Here is a 24,590-nt window from a genome sequence, read left to right on the forward strand (position 1 = left end):
CGTCCCTCTGCGAAGACATCCAGCAGATTCCAGCTGCCCGCGGACGCTGTCCCCCCTCCTTCCTCGACGCGCTGAAGAGCAGCCGCTGCCTTTCTCGTGCAGAGAAATCCAGCTACAGCGTTTCCGGTTTACCCTCGCAGGTGACTGGGATATCGAGAGAGACCCCTGAAGGAGATACCAATCCTCCATCATTCTATTCAGAGGTATGGTGTTGACTAAACCCTTAGACGAGAATTCTTGAAACAAACCTTGGCAAAACCAACTTAACTTAAAGCTACTTACTTACTCCCCTTTCACGTGTTAGGCTTAGGTCAGGCACACTGGGGTAGGCTTAGTTAGAAGCACCAGTTGAGTATGTTAGCCTAATGTATATATGACTGTATATATGTTTTATTACTTTTAAACCATTGTATGGCTAAGAAACCATATCAATGCTTTTACAGTTCTATTTCGCAATACTTATCTTACTGTACGTACTTTTTATAATAACAATTATTGCAATTGTGGCAATACATTTCTCTTGTACGAGAAGAAAGACTGTTCAATAAATGTTAACCTTTTATTGATACACGCCCGTCTCTCTATTCTCTACATCTCGTGAAAGTAAACTGCACTAGACTGACTGAGTGAAATACATGTCTATTGTTTCACACGACCCTAGAGATTGACTCTTGATCTGAGGAGCAAAGTTGTCATGTTGCACGGTTGTTGTAAAACTGAATCCCTTCTTGTCTGTGCCAAGGAAGCTGATCACTTCCTATGCAGAGAAGAAAGTTTCCAGCAGCAGGTATTTTCTTTACAAAGTTCGGGTGGGAGCTGCCCAGGATGGGCATGCCAATGCCCCTTCCCCCAAAAAATTCCCACAGTCTATCTGCCCCCCACAGGAGGCAGATGGTGCAATAGCCCCTTATCTGCCCCCTCGGGGCAGAAAGTCCACTAGGCACCAGGGATTAAAAAAAACAAAAGTTAGGGGTGGGGGCTTCCCAGAATGGGTATGCCAATGCCCCCACCCCCTCCAAAAAAGATGCCACAGTCTCAACTGCCTCCCCCAGGAGGCAGACGGTGGGCATTAGCCCCTGATCTGCCCCCCGATTCCCCTCTCCCTCAGGGCGGCAGAAAGCTCACTAGGCACAGACCTTTTTAAGAATGTCCCTACCTGTGGATTTTGGGTCCTAGCGCAGCTGGCACCTAGGGAAACATAGCAAATCTGTATATTTTTGAAAACTAGACACCAAGGGGAATCCAGGTTGGGGTGACTTGTGTGCCACTCACCAAGTTCTGTTACCCAGAAACCCTTGCAAATCTCAAACTCTTTTTTAAAAAAAACACATTTTCCTCACATTTCTGTAATGGAAAGTTCTGGAATCTCAGGGGATCAACAAACTTCCACCAACCAAGCATTCCCCGAAGTCTCCCTATAAAAATTGTACCACTCTTGTGTGGGTAGGCCTAGTGCCAGCAACAGGAAATGGCCCAAAACTCAATGTGGACACATCACATCTTTCCAGTGAAAACTGACTCTTTTTTGGCAATGTGCCTAGCTGTGGATTTTGGACCCTAACTCAGCCGGCATCTAAGGAAACCTAGCAAACCTATACATTTTTGAAAACTAGACACCCAGGGAAATCATGGATGTGGTGACTTGTATGGCTCTCACTAGGTTCTGTTACCCAGAATACTCTTGCAAACCTCAGACTTTGTAAAAAAAAAAAAACCTTTTCCTCACATTTCTTTGACGGAAAGTTCTGGAATCTGCGTAGATCCACAAACGCCCACCCACCGAGCATTACCCAAAGTCTGCCGATAAAAATGGTACCTTACTTGTTTGGGCAGGTCTACTACCCGCGTCAGAAAACGCCCTAAAACGGAACGTGGACACACCACATTTTTACAGTGAAAACTGACCCTTTTTTGCAAAGTGCCTAGCTGTATATATTGAACCCTAGCTCTGCCCGCGCCAAGGGAAACCTAGCAAACCTATACATTTTTAAAAACTAGACACCCAGAGGAATTCAGGATGGAGTGACTTGTATAGCTCTCACCAGCTTCTGTTACCCAGAATCCCTTGCAAACTTCAAACTTTGTCACAAAAAACACATTTTCCTCACATTTCTGTGATGGAAAGTTCTGGAATCTGCGTGGCTCCACAAACTTTCACCCCCCTCATTCTTCAAAGTCTCCCAATAAAAATTGTACCTCACACGTGTGGGTGGGTCAAGTACCCGGGACAGGCAAGGGCTCAAAACATATTGTGGATACATCAAAATTGCTTATTACAAAACAAACTGGTTTTTCAAGAGGGAGGCACCTGGGTCGTTAGCCTTGGGCTCAGCGGCCATCTAGGGAAACCTACCAAACCCATACATTTCTGAAAACTAGACACGCTGGGGAGTCCAGTGAGGTACGGCTTGCATGGATCCTCCAACGTTTCCATACCCAGAATCCCCTGCAAACGTGAAATTTAGCTGAAAAGAATCACATTTCCCTCACTTTTCTGTGTGGCATAGTTGTGGGAGCACCCGGCTGATACAAATTTCCAACCACCCAGCGTTTCCCCAGGTTGTAGTGTAGTTCCTAGTTTCCCACTAGGCCCTGCGCATTGGAATAACATAAACAGTAGTATCGACGTGGAACTGTGGATATTCCAGGCCTCCACTGACTATGCTAAACTTAATTGGGTTGTGTTACCAATTACAATAGATATTTTTAATAGATGTATATTGTATGTACTATATAAATATCGTTTAGCTTGTTCCTTGTATTATTGATTTGTATTTATGTTTTTCACTAATTGTTTTTAATATACATTTTTACACACTTATTAAATGATACTTGGTTTTTTACATTTATTGAGTTGTGTTTCCTTTGTGCAGTTTCTCCCTCCCATTGTGTTGATATTATGCCAAAAAGTTTTTTACACTGTGTTGTTCCCTGTACTATGAATTGATTTCTCTCACCGGGGGTCCTTGTTATTTACATTACAGACCCACTTCTTCAACACCTCCGAAGAGGTGGAAGCCTGGCTGGACAACGGGACGGACAAAAATACCACAAGGCCAGCAGACCAGCCCAGAGTGAGAAGGCGCAGAGGCTCTAAGCGGAGACGCAGAAACAGATCTCCTTCGCCAACAGCGGATGGAACACAACAAAACGCAGGCCCACTCGAGGAAGAAATGCCCCGGGAACAACAGGAAGCACTACGAATGGCCACGGAACTCAACAACTCACCGGCCCAGCGCTCTTTACCGGCCACCAGCCCCAGGGCATTATTGAGCTACGACGCGGCAATATACGGAATACCGGACTCACAAGTTTCAGAAGACTTACCGGACGTCACACCGCAGACGGTGGACCTGTTCGGGTAACAGACTGGCGTGCCCTGGCGCCTCTTCCCCCCCGTTCCTCTTTTTCCTTCCGTTCTCCCTGCACACACTGCCTGATCGAAGGGAGCAGTGTGCTGGAAGGAGGGCGACATTAGACACTGATGGGCTACACGAGGGGAGGCCGAAGGAACAGGCCGTCTCCACCGGTACACCCACCCGAGACACAGTGAGTAGATGCCGAGACTGGTCGAGCGCTGGCAATCAGCAGGTGGGCAATCACAGGTAACTTCTTCTAACTGGGCTCACTGAACTGGGACCCCACAGTCCTGCATGGCTCGGCGGGCTCGTGCCGCTGAAGCACTCTGCAGACGGGTGCCTGCGGTGCCGCGCCGACTGATGGACGCACTGCAGTGTCTGTTATGAGGCCTACTAAGTGGCCGGCTGTGACAGCAGACTCCCCCCCCCCCCCGCGTGAGGCTAAACACGCACCCGCGCTTTGTTTATTAACGGTGACTCCCTCCCCCTGCGGGATGGGCAGCGACCCCCCTGACTTGAACGTTAACTATCTCAGTAGAGTGTTTGGACGACTGCACGTTCAGCAGCCGACCTTTTGGTATTATCCCCTGTTTATGCTCCCCCCCTTTTTTAAACTCTGCTGCATCCACAAGCTGGTAACAAACTCATTGTGCTAATCTTTGCGTCCCACTGGTACACGTGGAAATGTTGTTGTGATGGGGGATGGGAGGCTCTGTGGGGAGGCCAACGAGGCTAGAGGGGAGGGAGGAGGAGCTCCACTGATGACCTGTGATGACTGCGGTTAAGAGTTGCACATGGAATGTGCGTGGCATACATAAACCCTCGTGTAGGTACATGATCTACTCATACCTGAAGAGACACAAGGTCCAAATCGCACTCCTGCAGGAGACACATTTAACCACACCGAGGTACATACACTACGCAGACGGTGGCGCGGACAACTATACGCAACAGGGTTCTCCTCCTATGCACGGGGTGTGTTGATATGGATGAAACCAGGGACCCTGTTCGACATTGAGGACTCCTATATAGATGGAGAGGGGAGGCTGGTGGCTGTGAAGGGGCGGCTGGATGGACGCCCGATAGTTTTGGCATCGATCTCTGCTCCCAACACAGATCAACAGGGGTTCCTCACAAGAGTATCGGCAGCTCTATCGCACTGGCACGGGACCCCCTGGATACTGGGGGGGACTACAACTGCGTGCTGGATACCACGTTAGACCGCTCCTTCCCGCCATTACCCAATGCACCAGTAGTGGGCGCCATGAAGGCCCTTACGGCCTGGGCCACCCACTGGAACCTACAAGATGTGTGGCGACACCAAAACCCAGGCGCCCAGACATACTCATACTACTCAGGTGCCCATGACCTACATACACGACTAGACAGGTACATGCTCACTGAAGACCTACTCCCATTAGCGACTGACGCATATTACATGGGCCGGATGCATTCGGACCACAATCCCTACATGCTAGACGTCACATGGGCAAACGCACATCCTCCTATCCCCACCTGGAGACTGCAGCCGGATCTCCTGTTGGACGCACCTTTCCGAGACTCGCTGTTCGCACACATAGTACACTACTTTGAGGAAAACACGGGCACAGCATCCACCCCCCAGATAGAATGGGATGCGTTTAAAGTGGTGATAAGGGGGCAATGCCTGGGCACGCAGGTAAACCATAGGCGGCGAGTTGAGAAAGACCTAAAAAGAGTGGAGGCGGTGCTGCTACAACACGAGCAAGACACGATGAGGGATGACGGAGCGAAGCTACGGGCCGCACAAGCGGAACACGAGAAGCTGATAGAGAGGCTGCGATGCCTGAATTATGCAGCCCACTTGGCACTTACCCATGATAGGGGACATAAACCTGACAAGTTACTAACATGGTTAATTAGCAGAGAGGAAAAGACAAAACCAGTAACGGAAATACTGGGAGCTGAGGGGGTACTCCTGCACACACAACAGGAGATACATCGTGCATTCACTGGTCACTATGACAAATTGTACCGATCTTGCTTGCCAACTCCCGCTACGGACACCGAGGAGTACCTAATGCCGATACCACTACCGACTCTCAAAGACGCTCAGCGTGATGAATTGTCGGCGCCTATCACATCAGAGCAACTCCGGGTAGTCATTGCGGCGCTTTCCAACGGGAAATCCCCGGGCCCCGATGGACTCCCTGCAGAGTTTTACGAGGCATATCCGGATCTCCTGATCCCGGAATTGATCAAAATGTACGAGGCAGCACTGGAAGACTCCTCATTACCACCCACCTTAAATGAAGCCACCTTGGTCTCCCTCTTAAAGCCCGGAAAGGACAGGACACAGTTGGGTTCATACCGGCCACTCGCCCTTCTGAATACCAACTACAAAATATTAGCATCCACATTGGCCCGGAGGCTAGCCCTATACACGCCCACACTAGTCCACACAGACCAGAACGGTTTTGTACCCACACGCAGCACATCGCAAAACATCCGCCGGCTATTCAGGGTACAGGAATACGCGAGGACGCCTTGGCCGCGATCAGGGTGTCTTGTATTAGATTTGGAAAAGGTATTTGATTCAGTGGAATGGCCGTACCTCCGAGCAGTAATGCAGAAGAATGACCTAGGAGAGGCATTCACAGATATGGTCAGCCTTCTCTATCAGACGCCCAGCGTACGGGTCCGGATCGGGGGCCTCCTGTCCGATACCATACAAGTAAGACGGGGCACGAGGCAGGGCTGCCCCTTGTCGCCGCTGCTCTTCTCCTTAGCGATGGAACCGCTGGTGGAACTACTGAGGAGACAGGACGCGGATTGGGGTATTCCACTGATAGATGGCACGCACGTGGTCTCACTATATGCTGATGACCTGCTCCTCTATATCAGGGACCTCACACGGATACCGCAAGGACTCACGGACACCCTGCGAGAGTTCACGGCTCACTCAGGACTGAAAGTTAACTGGGAGAAATTCGGGGTTTATCCCTTTCACCCCGACATGCAGGAATGCGAGGTGCGACTAGGGGGAACGACACTGACCTGGCATGCAGGCACCTTCAAATACCTGGGCATCCACATCTACCGGTCCCCAGTGGATGTGCTGGAAGGCAACCTAGTCAGGGCCATTTCCTCTCCACGAGCCCAAATGGCTTTCTGGAGCACGCTCCCACTGAATGTCCCAGCCCGAGTCACACTGACGAAGATGATAGCGCTCCCGAGGCTCCTTTACTATTACTCTAATATACCGGTGTATGTTCCCAACCGGATCTTCAGGGAGCTAGAGACCATGATCCGGGGGCTCATTTGGAACACCGGGAGGCCCAGAGTGGCGCTGAAAAAACTATACACCCCAGCGACCGTGGGAGGACTGGCGGTCCCCAATCAGGAGCTTTACTATCTTGCGGCACAGCTGCAGTGAGTGGTGGGCTGTCTCGCGGGGAGGAACCTGGCTGATACGGCCTCGGAGATACCGGCCCTGACCTATACCCGGGCGCTTGCGCTGTTCCACCCCTTAGCTAAAGCAACCCACGGAACACAGCTGCACCTGACGGTAGCACTCAAATACTACAAACGCGCACTAGGACTCACGCTGGCGGTCACACCCTATGCCCCCGCGCTTCCGCTGCAGGGCATACCCAGAGTCGGAGGCGTGATCACTGCGACCATGCTGGAGAGATGGGAGCAAGCGGGGATAGAAATGATGACGGATCTGTACAAAGATGGCGCCCTGATCCCGTTTGAGAGCCTGGTAACGGACACCGATTTACCGGCGGGGCAGTTCCTACTGAATGCTTCCATGATTCGAGAATGCACGAAACGCTGGGGAGACATGACAGAGGAACCGCAGACACACCTACTAATACAGTACCTCCACATCATGGGAAATGGGTCAAATGTGATACATTGGCTGGCACAGGCATTACAGTCACACACGGCGTGCACACTCCAGCCACTGAGAGACAAATGGACAGCTGACAGAGGGAGGGATTGGACAGACAAGGAATGGGAGCGGATCCTGGAAGGACCACGCTATATACCACGCAATTCGAGATTCAAAATCATACAATTCTACATCATACATAGAGCATATCTGTTCCCTGACAAAATTAACCGTTATTTTGCACTGGATACCTCCGGCTGCCCGCGCTGTTTGTTACTGAATGCTGACCTTCTGCACATGCTGTGGGCATGTCCCAGGCTGCAGACGTATTGGCAGGACGTGACACCACTGTTAACGAAAGGTGTAGGGACAGAACTACGGCACGCATGGGAGACTTCCGTGCTGGGGCTGTTCAAGAGGTCGAAGCAGAACAAGGCTCACGCCAGGTTCTGGGATCTGGTATTGGTAGCCGTCAAACGACTCATAACACGCCACTGGAAGGACGCAAATCCACCACAAACGAAACATTGGCGCGCCTCTTTCAACTATTGGGCAATAGCAGAAGGTACGATTCCCTGCAGAGAAGAGACTGCGGGACTGAGAGCCATACCGATCGCGCAGACCTGAGATGACCTCCTACAGGCCTTCTGCAGAGCATGCCAGGAGCAGGGTATAACATAGACATGGGAATCCCCTTGTAATATAGAAGCATGCAGATGGGGAAGGGCACGCGGTAAAAATATAACGAGGAGCGCATACACACACACAGGACGCGGAGTCATTGCCTGGCCCTGCCTTCCTCCCCCCACCCCCTCCCTCACCACGGGAATGATCGATCTTGCATCTAACCGATGCAGAAATACGACTCCCCGACATCAGACGCACCCCACCACTCACCCACTAAGCCACACACACCGATCCACAATTGTGGAACTTCCACGACACGCATGGACAAGGTACCTGACTACGGGACTCTGATGACCAGAGTCGTAACGCAGCACTCCCTTTCATTTGAGTTAATGTTTGACCCCTCCCTAATATTCTTTACTTCCTCCCTCTGTTCGGAGGTTGGTTTTACAGACTGTTGCCCCCCAGTTGACAGCGCTGTACTCTCAAGATTCACGGGCACACTTAAAGGTACATAACATACGGCAACACATACCACATTACTCCGCTGATGTAAAACAGCAGCCATGATGCGCTCACAGATAGCAACATCACCACACCGAACAAAGAGACCGGTCCACCCAGAGAGGTCTCTTATCAGGGAAACATCACTCCGCAATACTGAGTATGAAATCGAGGGGTGCATAGTGGGCAGCGAGCTACAGATCGCGCCCTGGACATCATGATAAACCGGGTACTCTGGTGAGATGGATAAAGCCACATGTAATGATATGTAACGAGGAAATGCTACTTGATAACATTGTCAGTTTCTCCCATTGATGCTAACGGCCCAGTTATGTGGCGATTGAAATCTTCAGAATAATTGCTGTTTATGTTTACACCTGTAATGCACATGCTAACCTGATTTATGCTTCCTCATTAAGATATGCCCAAAGTGATGTAACTGTATTTTGAGCGATCAACAAAACATATTTTTTTTAAAAAATGAACAAGAATATCCTCTGCCAAATGAAATAATGCCTCTAGATCAATATGAATGTATCATTTATACAGGTGAATCTGCCCCGCCGGCCAGGGAATTAGAAAAAACAATATTTTATGGTATGCACAATAGTGAAGGTTGCATGCATGTCGGATAATTCCATCCTGGGAAAACGCAAACTCAGTCCTTAGGGGATTGTGCAGCTCAGCTTGTGGAACTAAAAGCCCTGATACTAGCAGTACAAAATACAGATCGTGAATTCCCCACACTAATTGGGTGTGATTCATTTAACTGTGTGCAATTCTAAAACGAATATCTACATTAGTGCCAGAATTCTTTTAACGATTTCAAAGTTTGCACAGTAAAGCACAGATGTTTTGGGAACAAGTGGCAAAGCTGAAAGGCCTGCCATAGTTTAATTTTATTCATAGAATGAGTCATTAACGTGTTGGCATTCACATTGAATGGGAATTCAATGGCGAATGAAGCACTGCTGCTGTTGCTGCAATAACTCGCTTCAGTACGAGGACAGACGGAACTACAATTGATACCTGTCAATGCCATGCGCACCTGCTCAGCTCTGCTGAAAGTCTTTCCACTCAAATACTCCTACAAGTTAGACGTGCAGAGCATTCCAGGCGTCGGGGATAGAGTAATACCAAACACTGATTGCAGATTGGGACTGATACTACCTGTACACAAGGGTCTGGGTTCAGCACATGAAGAAATCACTGCTACAGTTTCACTACTAAAGCAGCACTGTTGGTGGCCAGGTCTTAATAAGCAGACCAAGGACTTTGTACTCAAATGCAACATTTGCCAGCAGATGAAGGGCTCCATCGTATCACGTCCACCACAAACACATTTATTGATCACAGACATGTGTATATTTGGATCACTGCTACCCCTTACACTCAGACAGGGCTTACAAGTACATCTTGATGGCAGAAGTTTTGTGCTCCAGATTCCTGTGTGTTTGACCTTAGTGATCGGCTGAAGCTCAAACTGTTATAAAGGATTTGCAAGTCTTTATCTGCACATACGCAATTGGCACACTACATTCCGACCAGGGTCTGATGTTTAGCTCTAAGGCTTGCAAAAAAGCCATGGGAAGTTTGGGTGTGGACTTACAGAACTCCTCCGCGTACCATCCAGAGGAAAACTTGCTTGTTGAGAGGAAAAACCATGATCTAAATCAATCCTCAACAGTGAGGGTATTAGGCCAGATTGGAAGTAGGGTCAATCACCTATGTGGAGGCTAGAGAGAATTTAACAAATTCCAAGAAAATCCCTGGAGGGGTCATACACCCAATGAACTCCTGTTTGGGGTGAGGATGTGGGTACCCGACCTCAATACTGTCCACAAGGTGGTGGCTCAAACTCCATTTGACATCAATGATCATTTGGATGTTTTATAGGACCCTAAAGAATACTCAGCTTTACAGAGCAACGTCCAAGTAAAACACACCACAACTGAGGAAGTGAAATCAGTACCAATAAGACTTTGCTGGGTCACAAAGATTGGAGACCTGGTCAAAGAGAAAATTGTAGACAAGTAAGAATTTTGGTCGTCTTAGAGAGCTCCTGTACCTGTCCTGGCTGTCGAAGCTACTAGAACTGTGCTTCTTCTGCTACTTGCCAGTTGCCAAGACATGAGGTTTGTCTCAATTGATCTGATCAAACCCCACTATGTGGCCGATTCTCAACAGTAGGCCATGTGGGCTCCTGGGTTGCCGCCACACTCCTCTTGCTACCATTCAGGAAACTAAGATGGAATCTTTAATAACAACTGAAGACTCTACTTGCCAAAGAGAAGCTATACATAACAATGAAATTATACTTCTCCCTGTTGAAACAACTACAACTGTACAATCAACAAGTTCAGATATTTCAATTAAAAAAATTGATTATGTCTATGTAAATATGCCACAGTTCGAGTCATCTACCAGTTCAACAAAACCTACTGAGCTGCCAAGAAAAGACAGAATGGTTATGTTATGTTATGTTATGTTATAATGGCTTTTATAGAGCGCGCGGCTACTCAAAAAGAGTGTCCCGGCGCTTTTAAAAGGAGGGCTGCAGACTGCTAACATAACACATTAAAAGAGAAAGTATCACAGATATACAAAACAGAACAAGAGCACTAGCTGCATTACACAAGGACACATTCTTCTTGTGTAGGCACAATGAAAGTGATGTGCTCCAAATCTCAGGATATTGAGCCAACGTCATCATTTTAAAGACACCAAAATTAGCGGGGCTTTAGGTTTAGCCACTTTACATGTAATTAATTGTGTTTAGTTGAGGAAAGCCTTTTAATGGCATCTGGCTACTTCGTGCATTATGACGATTCTTCATCAGATCCAAGTGAACTTGAACTGCCAACACTGCCTCTCCCTTTCAAGCGTATGCTTTCTATCTTTGGCTGAAAAAGACTTACTTTGTTGTTCCTTGGATACATCTCTGGATTACAATTTGAGTGCTTTTCCTGGTACTTTAGATTGGTATAGTGACTGTCTTTTTCCTACTACTGAATGGATACTTTTTCCCAGAACGCTCAGCAGTACATCTTGTGAACTTGGTTCTTAAACCACATGCATCATCACACCGTAAATTAAGGGACCTGTCCTTGGTGAACATTACAGCGGTTCCAGTTCCTGAAGGAATTGTATGGGACAGGGTATCGTATGATGTATATGGTCCTACTGAACTTTTGCAAATTCCCTATTTGTTTACATTTCTTTAAGTGACATCATCACCTCTAATACTTTCTCTGATGATTGGGAGATTGACACTGTGCAAAATTGCAATCAGCTTCATTTTCTAATAATGAATTGTATGATGGCATAAGTAATTTTGGCACGTTTTGTTACTAGCATTATGGTCACATTTTACATAAAGATAGTATCCAACACACTGTTTATAATTACACACAATGGGAACACTGCCCAACACCACTGAATGGTAGTTCAAAGACATTTGCACAGAAGTTTGCTCATTTTTCAGTCTGAGATACAGACACTACTTCACACTAACTTCCCACTGCATTTTGGGGTGCAGGTCCACGGTATTTTTAACATGTCTGATATGAACATTATAGTGCACATTTTTTACTTTAGCGGATCTGGTTTGGTTAGCACCTTGCAGATGATTTTAAGAGCTCTACCATCTTTCATACACTCCGTGTTGGGAAGTATTTTTTGGATGTCTCCCACATGTCCTGCTACTTGTGCCAGGAATACTGATTTTATTTGATCTGCTTCTCAATGGACATCCCAGTTCAACTCGGAATGGAGACGGCATAGCTAGTGCTGCATTACCATGAGCGCATGATACACTGCTTCGGCACATCTAGGCTTCAGGAACTAGATGAGCATTGTTTTTTATTGTTCAGACCTGTCTGGCTTGACTGCATACAACCTGTCTTCCGATATCTGCTTTGCAGCTACGAATGAGTCCTGTATATATGTCTCAGATCAGATTTGGTTGCGCCACCGGACACTGAAGTACTGATGAATCCCTTAAAGGTCCATGCGTACTGCTGTCCTCAGCATATTCCATTGATCATCAATGCATTCTTACAGCCGCCCTCAAATGCTTCAGCCCCTAGTGATGTGAACAAGGCTCTGAAGATACCTTATGGGATACACCGCCTCACTCAGCGGCTGCATTGGGAACTGGATGGAATCACCTTTGCTCCATAAACATGCTATGAGGTGCGCCTCTGGGAATGTCTGTGGATGTGAGCAACAGCAAAGTTGCATCTACTACTCGGAATACAAAAAATTGGCCTTTTCCATATAGGAACAATTTGGTCTCCTTTTTTAAACAAACTGAACCAAAGGTTTTTATTTTTCTAGGCATATTGGCTTTCTGAGTGCTTGGGATCTCAAATGATTAATGACTCAAAGACTTTTTAATAGATATTTTAATAGGAAGCCCACTTTTAGATGCTTTTAAGAGTAGTTTTTAACATTTTTAAAATTGTATGCTGGTTTTTTAGATAGTTTTTTAGCTATTGACCCTTAGTATGAGGAGTGGGTATTGTATTCCCAAATTAGGCTCATGTAGGGAAGGAAGCAGCTTTTCCCACATTATCCTCACAAATAACATTTTCAGCTGTGACCTTTTGCACATATTTGCATGCACGACAATGTTGGATCATTTTCTCTGAAACTAAACTTGTTTTCACATCTAGCTTCACACAACATTATCAGAACATCCTGAACATCATGCACAAGATCTTGTTTCGCACTATGTACAAATGTCATCCCTATCTTCATCCACGAGGCAACAGGGCTAGCTATATATCCATAACATCACTAATCTATAAACACATTGCAAGGTTGCTTTCTATTATAAAAGATGAGCATCCTGATAGATTAGGAGAGGTGGCACTTCTGCTGACACTGAGATCCTTGCATGCTGAGAAATCACCACACAGCAGTCTGACATATCGTGAGGGGTGTCCGGTTCATGACCAAGACGGGGTCTCCCTACTATTCCATCAGGTAATGGAGCTGGTTTATCCATTGGGGAATTCTTGGCTCCACACTTACACACATTCTAGATACAATTAGAGTAGAGTTTGCCTCATTGAAGTACACTTGATTACTGCCTTGTGTTATATGCCTGCATTTATACATTGTTTATCACCATGGTAGAACTATATCTACCATTTACGCTTTTGATGCTAGTAATCACGTTTATCGGCCTCTGTCTACTAATCACTGCAGCACACGTATTTTATGCAAGAATAACGTTGGTTCAATAAATTTATTGAAAACATCCCACTGTGCATTCTCTATATATTCCTCTGAGAATAGAATGTAATTGTGTCAATAAGAATGTAGGGCCCAATTCCGATGTCAGGCAGAAAGCCTCCATCCAGACCTACATAGTAGGTTTCAGTCCAACCGCCAAATTAGGATGAGAGCGATTGGAATGAAACCTACTAGGGGATTCCGATGCGCTTCTGACAGGCTCAAGGAGCCCATGGGAAGCCACCATAATCCCCTGACGGCTGAGCCAGGCTCGACTCCGCTGTCAGGATTATGATGCCACTTTCCGACAGCCTTTTCATGTCAGTCTTTCCGACATGGAAAGGCTGTCGGAAAGTGTCTTTGAGAGCCCCTAGCAGGGCCCACTTCCCCCCACCCCTGGCCCTCCGCTATGCGGCCTGGGGGGCACCTATGGACCCGCCTAAACATCCCTTCACCATTGTGGAGGCACCATGCAGTGCCTGCCACACAGTGCAGGGATGTTTGAAAACATCCACTTCCCAATGGAAGCTAGCGCTGCGGGCCTTTTCCGCCTGCCACAGAAGCTGCCATTGGGAAATGGATATTTTCGACCGCCCAGAGCGGTCGCATCCAAATCCAGCAATCAGAACCACCAACCTATGGTTGGCTCCAGACTGCAATGGTGTTGGGCAGATGCAAGTCTGCCCGGCATTGTCATTAGGCCCGTAGTGGTTAGAACATGAGGGGTGGAGTATTCTAACTGTGGCAATCGGAGCTGAACTACCCTGCACTTTGGATGCCGATATGGATTTCCAACAAAATACAACTGCATTTCTATGTAACCTGTATCTTGTCTTCCATGGAGATGGAAACTCAACAGTTATGCTGGTCTTTTTTTCTGATCTTTTAAATAGGACAAGGGAACCCAGGGCGCAGTAAGCTAAGGACCATGGGTAGAGATTTATTTTCAAAAGACAGCGGTCCTTAGAAAAGAAGGGAATTGAAACAATAAATATAGACTCGATAGACCTATATTGTTAAGAATGCCCAGCCGGACAGTTTAATTTCTTAATGAAAATAGTGTGAAACAAGGGAATGAAGCACACAGTGCGATGGAAGTGGGACACCAGCCGATGTCCAACCAACACACTTGGGGAACAGACAGACAGGAGGGAATATTCAGGCAACAACAGGTTATCAAACAATGAAAATTATAAAAATGATAATCCACATTGTACACATATGCATGTTCAAATAATGTTTTAACTCTGCACTTAGTGTACTAATTGTCGACGACGTTTCGAACCACATATATTATCGGTTCATCCTCAGGACAAGAAATAATTGCCTAAAGGGTTAATAATTCAGCTTGAGACCCTAGGGATATATTTTGCCCAATTACTGTGGGGTCAAAGGGGAAACGATGCCCTGGTCCAAGAATCTGGGAACCGGAGGGTGCAGGTCCGCAATGGGGGTCCTTGCAAAGCGTGAAGATACCCTTTTTTTAACCCTTTAGGCAATTATTTCTTGTCCTGAGGATGAACCGATAATATATGTGGTTCGAAACGTCGTCGACAATTAGTACACTAAGTGCAGAGTTAAAACATTATTTGAACATGCATATGTGTACAATGTGGATTATCATTTTTATAATTTTCATTGTTTGATAACCTGTTGTTGCCTGAATATTCCCTCCTGTCTGTCTGTTCCCCAAGTGTGTTGGTTGGACATCGGCTGGTGTCCCACTTCCATCGCACTGTGTGCTTCATTCCCTTGTTTCACACTATTTTCATTAAGAAATTAAACTGTCCGGCTGGGCATTCTTAACAATATAGGTCTATCGAGTCTATATTTATTGTTTCAATTCCCTTCTTTTCTAAGGACCGCTGTCTTTTGAAAATAGGTCTTTTTTTCTGAAACACCTCGTGTTTCTACAATTGCGGTACATCCCGATGGTCTTGTGTCAGAAAATAATAATATACACACATTTTCCCTGTTCACCGTGAAAGCTCATATATTTCATGCTACCACTGTGAGAAATATTATAATGCTTGTTCCTTGTAAAAGCAACAGTAAAATAATTAACTGACATGAATGTAAAATAGGCAAACACAATTGCTGTAATAGGAAGGGAATTGAAAGCTGTTTCATACGTGCACTTTCTTGGCTGTTTAAGACTTCCATTGTTGGCGAAAATGCTCCCCCATTATACATCCTACTGAATAACTCACTAGAAATACATGGAATACTTACAGAGAATTTTCCTTCAGGAGCAGTTTCTTTGACTGGCTTTCAAGAAATATCTAATAAAGATCAATGAAATCGAAGACGAACAATGATATTAATTTACATCACTCAACATTCTTTGCTGACATTTATATTGAGATTGTCTTTGCACAATGTAAGCCGACAATGTTGAACACTCATTTAACACAAAGCAAACTGATTCCAAAAACAGACAGACAATTCAGATGATAAAGCAATGTTTAGAATTAATAACACTGTTTTCATGAGTACCATAATAGTGATCTTCCGAAAAACTGAGGAAACAAACCACGTACAGTGATTGCAAAAAATAAAATGGACAAAATCCCACAAATGAGAAGTCCAACATCACACTCTTTCTCCAACTAACCACCTTGATGGTGGGTTGCTGTTAGTGGTACCTAATGTGCACAAATGATAAGCAATGCCCGAACCTTTCTGCTCGCTCTCCACCTGTCGTTTTTTATAAATGATTTTCACCCCAATAAAATGGCACAAGCACAATGTGGCTTTATGCGTATCTTCATTTTTTGATGCAATTGACCAAAGCCAAGGTTAGAATATTTTTCAGCTAAGATATAAAGATTGTGTCACTCAACGGCGAATTTATGCCCAAAAAAACGAATAATGTTGTGGCAAGCAAAGAAGCAGGAAGAACATATTCACTCGAATACAGTGAAGAAATGTCTCATATTGCATGCTCTTTTAATATTATTAGATTCCCAAAGGTCTATAAAGTTTTTGCCCCAAAGAATCAAGGTAAAAAAAAACAGAACTTGTGTTTTTGGAAATATTTACCAAGGAATATACACTGTTAGCTATATAAATGAAAGGCACACGACCTGATTGATGATTTAGTCATGATGGCCAGTCCACCTAGACAGGGAGGAAGCAGTGGCCAGTGCAGGTAAGGGCAGTGGGGCCGGGTGGAGGAGGGATTTCGACTGTGACCACGAGGGGGAAATTCATTAAATGTTTAATTTTCCCTTGTGATCATCAGTGGGGATCCCCCCATCCAGCCTCACCCTCCCCCACTGCTCTAACCTGCACGGGTCGCGGCTGAGTGTAGGCTAAGGACTCCCTTCTCTGGTGGAGGTTTTGGTAGGCCTACAAGGGATATGCCAATTAGGATGTTGCATTGAAAGTACGAAAGCTTTACTGAGCTGGTGCCATGTTCATTGCCCCCATTCTGTCTTTAATTTCTGAAAATAAACTCCCAACCCAAAAACAAAAAAAATAATACTGGCATACAAAGAGCTTTATCTCTGAGTTTGGAGCAGTGTGTTTTTTTTCCCTAACTCGCATGGCGATTCTGAGTGTGGAAAAATAGTGAGGAATGCCATGCCTTGCTCTGAGTAGCGCTGGTAGACCATCAGTTTCACCTAGAGGCCCTGCAGAAGACATGCATCTGGTAAAAGATGTACACAGGCAGAGCCAGAAGAGGCTCCGTTAGTATAAAATTGCTAGAGGATCCACCATAAAGTCCACTCCCTGTAGGGAGATGGACCACCACAACAGTTTGGGATGTTCAACCCTTATTTGCATGAGCCATCTGAGGGATCTGTGGTTTATCTGAAAACAGAAGTTGGCCCCAAACAGGCATGGTCTCAACTTCTTCTGTGCCCAGGCGACACCAAAAGCTTCTCTTTAAATGGTGCTCCACCTACGTTTCTGTGGAAGTAACCTCCTACTAATGAAGGCTATTGGTTGGTCTAGGCCCTTGTCATTCAGTTGTGTTAAAGACAGCCCCTATACCATGCTCTGAAACATCCGTCTGCATAATGAATTCTTTGGAGAAGTCAGGGGCCCTGAGCCCCGGTGCTGTGCAGATGACTGAGAGTCAAAGGCCATTTGACAAGCTTCTGTCCAGATCACCAATCTGGGCTGCTTCTTGGACGTTCAGTTAAGAGGGCAACAATGGTGCCACTGCCCTTAACGATTGGTCTGTAGTATCCAGTGAGGCCTTGAAAGGCTCTCAATTTGGTTTGGGGTTTAGGTGGTTCCCAGGCCTTGATGGTTTCCATCTTGGCCCAAAGGGACTGCACCTTGCCTCCACCTACTAGGTATCCCAAATAGACCATGGAACCCTGCCCAGTCTGGCACTTGCTGGCCTTGATTGCCAGGCCTGCCTGCAGCAGGGTCTGAAGCACCTCATGGAGCTCATGCTGGTGCTCCTCACCGCTGGAACTATAGACCACAATTTCATCCAAGTAGGCAGCACTGGCAGCCTCCTTACCAGCTGGGACCCTGGTAACCAACCGTTGGAAGGTAGCAGGGGCATTCTTTAATCTAAAGGGCATCTCCTGCAATTAGTAATGACCCTCTGGGGTTGAGAATACTGACCCCTCCTTTGCCCCCTCAGTCAAGGCGATCTGCCAGTACCCTGATGTCAAATCAAAAGTACTGAGGAATTTGGCAGTGCCCAGCCTGTCATAGAGATCATCATCTCTGGGGACGGGGTGTACACCAGTCCTGGTGACTGAGCTGAGTCCTCTGTAGTTCACGCAGAACCAGAGTTCCAGTTTGATGTCCAATGGGGCAGCCTTTGGTACCAGCACCACAGGGATGGACCAGGGACTGTTAGAAGGCTCAATCACCCCTAAGGCCAACCTCTTGGAGACTTCCTACTTGATGCAGGCTCTCACCCTGTCTTACAACTTGTGAAAATGTTTCTTTACGGGGACTGACTCCTGTGTCGACATCATGGACACACAGATGTGTGAGTCCAGGGGTGAGGGAAACAATGAGGCAAACTGTCCAAGCAACTGATAACAGTCACCTTGCTGTTCTGGGGTCAGTGCGACAGAGAGGTTGACACCCTCCACTGACCCATCGTGTTCCTTTGAAGAGAAGAGGTTAGGGAGAGGTTCACTCTCCTCTTCGACACCCATCAATCACAAGGAGTATGCTCACTTCGGACTTCTCAAAGTGAGGCTTTAACCTGTTTACTTGGAGCACCATCAGTGGGGTTATGGGTGTATTGAAGTCCACCAAATAGGTGGCTTCCTCTTATGCTCCTTAACTTCATATTGGCTAGTACAGTGGTCCTGTAGAGCTCTGGGCTCTACTGGCTCCATGACCCATACCATCTTGCCAGGTTGAAACTACCAGAGTGGCCATCTAGTTGTGCCAGCGTTTCATTACCTCCTGGCTGGCCTTGAGATTACTCTTGGCCTTCTTCCAGAAGTGGTGCCTCTGGTTACAGAAGGCCAGCATGTAGCTGACCACATCTTGAGGGTGCTACCTGGGATCTTTCTCCCACCCCTCCCTTGCATGCTCAGAGGTCTGGGAACAGGGTGGTCATAGAGGCGTTTGAAGGTACTGAGCCCTACTCCATTCTGTGGCACCTCCCTGTCGGCAAAGAGAAGGAATGGCAAGAGGATGTCCCATTTATGCCTCTTGGGCTCAGGTAGGTCTGCAATCATGCCTTTCAAGGTCTTTCAACCAGACCATTGGTTTGGTGTTGATATGGTGTGGTGAACTAGTAAGTTACACCACACTCATCCCACGTGTCTTTATGTATGCAGACATGACGTTAGTGCCTCAGTCATACACTATCTCTTTGGGAAACCCAACAGAGGGAAAGATCCCCATCAGAGTTCTAGTCTGCCGCTGCCCATGCAGGTAAGAGCGTTGGGGTGCTGGGGCCGGGTGGGGGGGAATTTCAACAGACGACAACGAGGGAAATGTAGTTATTTCTTTAATTATCCCACGTCATCGTCTGTCTAAATCACTCCTCAACTGGCCCCACCGCCCTATGCATGGGCCCCGGCTGGGTCTAGCCATCACAAGAGCAGTCACTGTCCACAGAGGCATTGCCTCTGGGTAGTGTGTGACATTGTACACCAAGACCAGCATAAACTTTTTGCCTAAGTCTCTCTTGATATCCAAGGGTCCAATGACGGCGATGCCCACCCTTTCAAAGAGGGTGCCACCGATGGGAAGTGAGATCAGGGAAGCTTTCTGCTTTTTCCCTGACTTCCCACTAGCCTGGCAGGTGGGACAGGTCCTGCAGAATGTATTTGAGGCTGTCTTCAGCCGGGCCAGTAGAAGTGTATGTCATGAGCCAAACCCAGAAAGAAGGTCTGGTAAAATGAATTATAAATATATAACAACAACAAAAAATTGGTGGACCACCAGCACACAGGCTGCCCCATTACCAGGAACTTTAGGCTCGCAGCAAGGCGAGATCATTCTCCACATAGATTAGGTGATTCCCAGAGGCTTCACCTGCTGCATGGGTTGAGACCTGTCACCTCAAGCCCTCAACAGTGGCACACTCTCTCTGAACTTTGCAGAATTACTCCTTGGTGGGCCCACTCTCAACTTGCCAGCCAGCAAGCTCAGGTAGGTCACGCTGGATGGCAATGTCCTCCCCGACTGGCTCAGGGGCCTCCTCTTCAGGGACCCCATCAACCTCCACCACAGGAACTTCAGAGGCTGGTTTCCCATGCCCCCTGCTCCTCTCCTTGGTAGCTGTCTGGGCGATTGTTCCAGGATCTAGACACTCTTGACTCCCGTCTCGGGCAGCCAGGAAATGTGTGGTCATGCAGACCCACTGAGGCAATCCCATCATTTCTAAATGAGACCTGAGCTCGACCTCCCTCCAGCTATTGTGCTCCAGGTCATTGACTAACAGACAAATTACAGGCCTGGCAGGGTTCACAGCAACTTTCATAGAATCTGAGACCCCCCACTCAAAAATAACCAGAGCAACCAGTAGATGGCTCTTATGATTGACAGTGAAGGGGGGGTGGCTATCCGCCGAGTATGGCGGACGCAGGATAGACTAGCTCCTCGTTGAACCTGACTTTTGCGGCCGACACAAGCTGGAGCCGGGGCTACCCAAAGCAGAAACCAGCTCAGTGGGCAGTGGAACATAGCCAGCACCAGCAGAGCGTGGAATTTTGGTCTTTGAGCAGCTTCGTTGCCCTAAACCACGTCAGACATTTATAGGCCCTGAGGGCGGGAGACGAACAACTGAGGACGACGCCGCAGCTTTGAGGCTCGGGACCTTGCACATGGATGTTGGGCCAGAGGGCCGTTACAAGCTTCTGTTCCTTTTGCCCTCCATCACACACCAGGGCCCGACACAGCATTGCAACTTTGGTGTGGCCACGGGCAGCTTGGGGGTTGGAGCACGGCGAGTGGCTGTGTCAACGCAAGATGGCAGAGCCAATCGGACATGGGCACGTTGATCGGCACAGAGTGAGTAAAGGCTATACGCCCACCCATAGTGCTGCTACTGGAGGACCCTGTGTATTTTTACTGACCCCCCTGATAAATGCTAGGTGCCAGTGGTGCAGCCCCCGGGACACTTAGTGCTGCGCATGGGCACTGGGAGTGATGCAGTTGTTTCATGCGAGGGGAAGCGGCATTTCACTGGGACTGGTTCCACTGATGAACGCCCATTAGACGTTGGAAGGAGTCTCCTAGCCATTTTATGGGCCCGGCGACGCTGGGGGGTGTGTAAATGTCCTGACACTTTAGGGGGCGGCTGCTTGGCGGACGTTAACCCAATGCCTAAACTGTGCCACAGACTGTGACAAAGGACATCAGTGAGGCGAAGAGCTTGTGGGGCCTTCTTGTGTTGTGAAAGGGGAGACAGGATGACTGGACACTGTGCTATTGTATGCTTATTGTATATGGCTGTGTAGTGGGCGTCAGCGGCTAGATGAGTGGAGCAGTGCTCTCCTGGTGCGGACAACCAACCTTTGTCAGGATTACCGAACACTAAAGCTGAGCCATCATTTATACGCTGTTCCTGCACCTCATTAGCGTATTAGTTGCGGTTGTGGGGGTTCTCAAAATTATTGTGCAGTACTGCTGCCGGGACTGGCCCAGTAAAAGTAGTTGGTCCTGGAGCTTTGTTGGTGCGGTCTGGTCTTTTCTGGGCCTGATAGGGGGGACTGTGTCGTAGCACGCGAGTGGTTGAGTGTGTCAACTGGTGCAGAGCTTATCGCTCGCACAGATGGGCCACCCTATGGCTAGACAACCAGACCCCCCCTGCACAGAATGATCCCGAGGAGTAGACCCCACATGACACTGCTGACAGTAGCGGCTCTAGAGTTGTTCCGCCGGCGCTGCAGGGGGAGCAGATTGCCAAATTGAACTTGATTCTGTAAGAGATCAGAGATACCCGTGTTGCCCTGGAGACGCAGCAGATTGGTACACTTTCGGTGGGACTTAATTTACTGAAGGCAGATCACAAAAATCTGGCAGAAAAGGTGAAGTCTCATGAGCTGGCATTGGACAGCCTCATCCCTCAGAAGACAATACACTCATCTCAGTTGGAAAACATGCAGGACCAAATAAAAGGATTGCAGGACAGGGTGGATGATGCAGAAGGGACGTCCCGGAGAAATAACATCAGGATTTTGGGTATTCCAGAGAAAAGTGAGGGATCTAACCCTACTGCCTTTGTGGAGCAATAGCTGAGAGACCATGTTACGTCGGAGGGTCTTACAGGTCATTTCAGTGTGGAACGTGCACACCGACTTCCCTTCAGACCTCCTTAACCTGGGAGACTGCCTAGACCACTCATTGCACGCATATTGAACTTTAGGGACCGGGACACATTTTTGAGAGCGGCACGGAAAAAAAGCCCCAATACTCCTTGAAAACAAGACTATATCACTGTACCCAGATTTCACGCTGGCGGTGCAGAAGGCTTGTGCAACTTTTCAAGATGCCAAAAAGAGATTGAGGCAGCAGCATCTGAAATATACTCTGTTGTTTCCCGCTAGACTCAAGGTGATTTACAACCAGAAGGCAATATTTTTCGACAATCCTAAGGAGGTAGTTGATTGGCTGGAAATAACGTTCTCTTCTCAGCTGTCGCGATTGCGCGCTCACTTGACTTGAAGTGGAGCTTCACCTCGACAGCGTCCTACCGATGCTGCAAGATCTGAGACGGCGCAGCTGGAGTTGACATGTAAGGGTTCTCCCACTGTGCCGCAGGTTGCTGAGAGTCAGAGAGATGCCCTTGTGACCGCAGCTGCCATGCCGGAGCTGGACAAGAACTTGACAGGCGGTAGGGTGAACTCCTCTGACAAAATGAATGACCAGTATGACTTTGATACCAGCTTATCTTTATTTCCACTAGTGACTCCACAGTCGGCAAATGAGTATATTGGATGAGGTTTTGCACAATTGATCACTGGTATTGTATGCCACACTATGATTGTATAAGCATGATGTGAAATTCGAGTTGAAAATGGGGGTTTATATAGGATAGGTTCATAAATGTGTGTTGGGCTGGCTCGAGACTCGACCTCCATGAAGCAGAACGTGAAATATTATTGTAACATTAATCCTTGCTGGGAGCCACTGGGGGTGTATAATAGACCGATTGGCCCTGGTATTCAATTTCATTTTCATCAATGTTGTACAAGTTGTACTATAACTATATGGCCGACAGCAGGTATTATGGTTATCTTATTTTTTCAAATTAATGAGTGTACAGGCTCAAGTGGTTGCCTTCCCCCCCTTGGCAACTGCTCCACACTGTGATAGTTCTGTAATGTTAACCTTGTTTGTTGCTATGGTTTGGTTCCTCGAGGTTATAGATGGGAACCATGTATTGGGGTTGTTTAAGGTTAATGTAGGCTCAGCTAGGTCCTGCGCAAGGTTTGGATTGATGGGGGTGCTCGCCAACTGTAGGCATTTCCTTTACTCATTGCAGAAATTACGCAATCTAAAAGATATATATGCACCTCCTGGAACATCAGAGAGCCCAGGGTCATACATAAAACGCATAGATTGCTAGCGCAACTCAATTGCAGAAAAACTAATTTGGTGTTTTTACAGGAGACTCATTTGGTGGAAGCGGAAATAGTTAAATTAAGGAGGAAATGGAGGGGTCAGTTATTTTATACCTCAAACTCGGAGTTCGCACGTGGGATTGCAATATGGGTTCAGAATGGCGTACCTTTTAAGCTAAGAGAGCAACGGAAGGACGTTAATGGTAGATACATATTAGTGAGGGGTACATTGGATGGTGAGAATGTTGTTCTTGGAAGCATTTATGCCCCAAACCCGGAACAAGATAGATTTCTGGAGGTTCTCAACACAGTGTTGTAGGGGTGGGAGGCTTACCCATGGATAATTGGTGGGGATTTTAACATGGTGTTAGATGTAGCTTTGGATAGGTCTAATCCTCCATTACAAAATTCTAATAGCAAGAAACTAACGGAAGCCTTACAGCGCTGAGCGTTGGGGTGGGCGATGGGAGATGCCTGGAGACTCTGTCACCCCACTGGCAGAGAATATTCTTTCTTTTCTCACCCGCATGGCCTCAATACTAGGATAGACAGCATTTTTTGTACACCGAATTTGGTGGCCTCTGTAAGTGATGCCACTTATTTGGGGGAAACCTTGTCGGATCATAATCCGCTGGAAATCACGATACAATGGAGCTTAAACCCTGCATTCCTGGAAGATCAGGTATTTCTTGCTGCCCTTTCAGATGCTACTAAGAATTATTTTTATGAAAATATAGGTACTCCTAGTAGTTATAAATTGAATGGGATGCCTATAAGACAGTACTCAGTGGAGTAGCAAGTAGCACAAAGACAGGAGTGAGGAATACACTGATTCAGTACTTTACAGACTTAGAAGCTAAAGTGGGTGAATTGGAACGAAAAGCAGCCACTCATGTTTCACAACAGGATGAATTCCAGGAGGCAAATATACAATCTGCTGAGCAACTAGAGGAGCTACGTATAACTGATCATGCA

The 24,590-nt window shown here is 47.1% G+C and overlaps 1 protein-coding gene across 1 annotated transcript in view; it reads right to left on the minus strand.

The window, feature by feature from the left end:
• Positions 1 to 15,836: 15,836 nt before the first annotated feature.
• LOC147751414 (uncharacterized) overlaps positions 15,837 to 24,590 on the minus strand; it is a 609,436-nt gene continuing 600,682 nt past the window's right edge. Inside the window, exon 14 of the mRNA XM_086933195.1 lies at positions 15,837 to 15,890. Within this exon, the coding sequence (XP_086789321.1) occupies positions 15,837 to 15,890 (54 nt within the window). The remainder of the gene's footprint in view (positions 15,891 to 24,590) is intronic.

Source organism: Lissotriton vulgaris, chromosome 1_1 (assembly GCF_964263255.1).
Source record: "Lissotriton vulgaris chromosome 1_1, aLisVul1.2, whole genome shotgun sequence".
Classification (NCBI taxonomy): Eukaryota; Metazoa; Chordata; class Amphibia; order Caudata; family Salamandridae; genus Lissotriton; species Lissotriton vulgaris.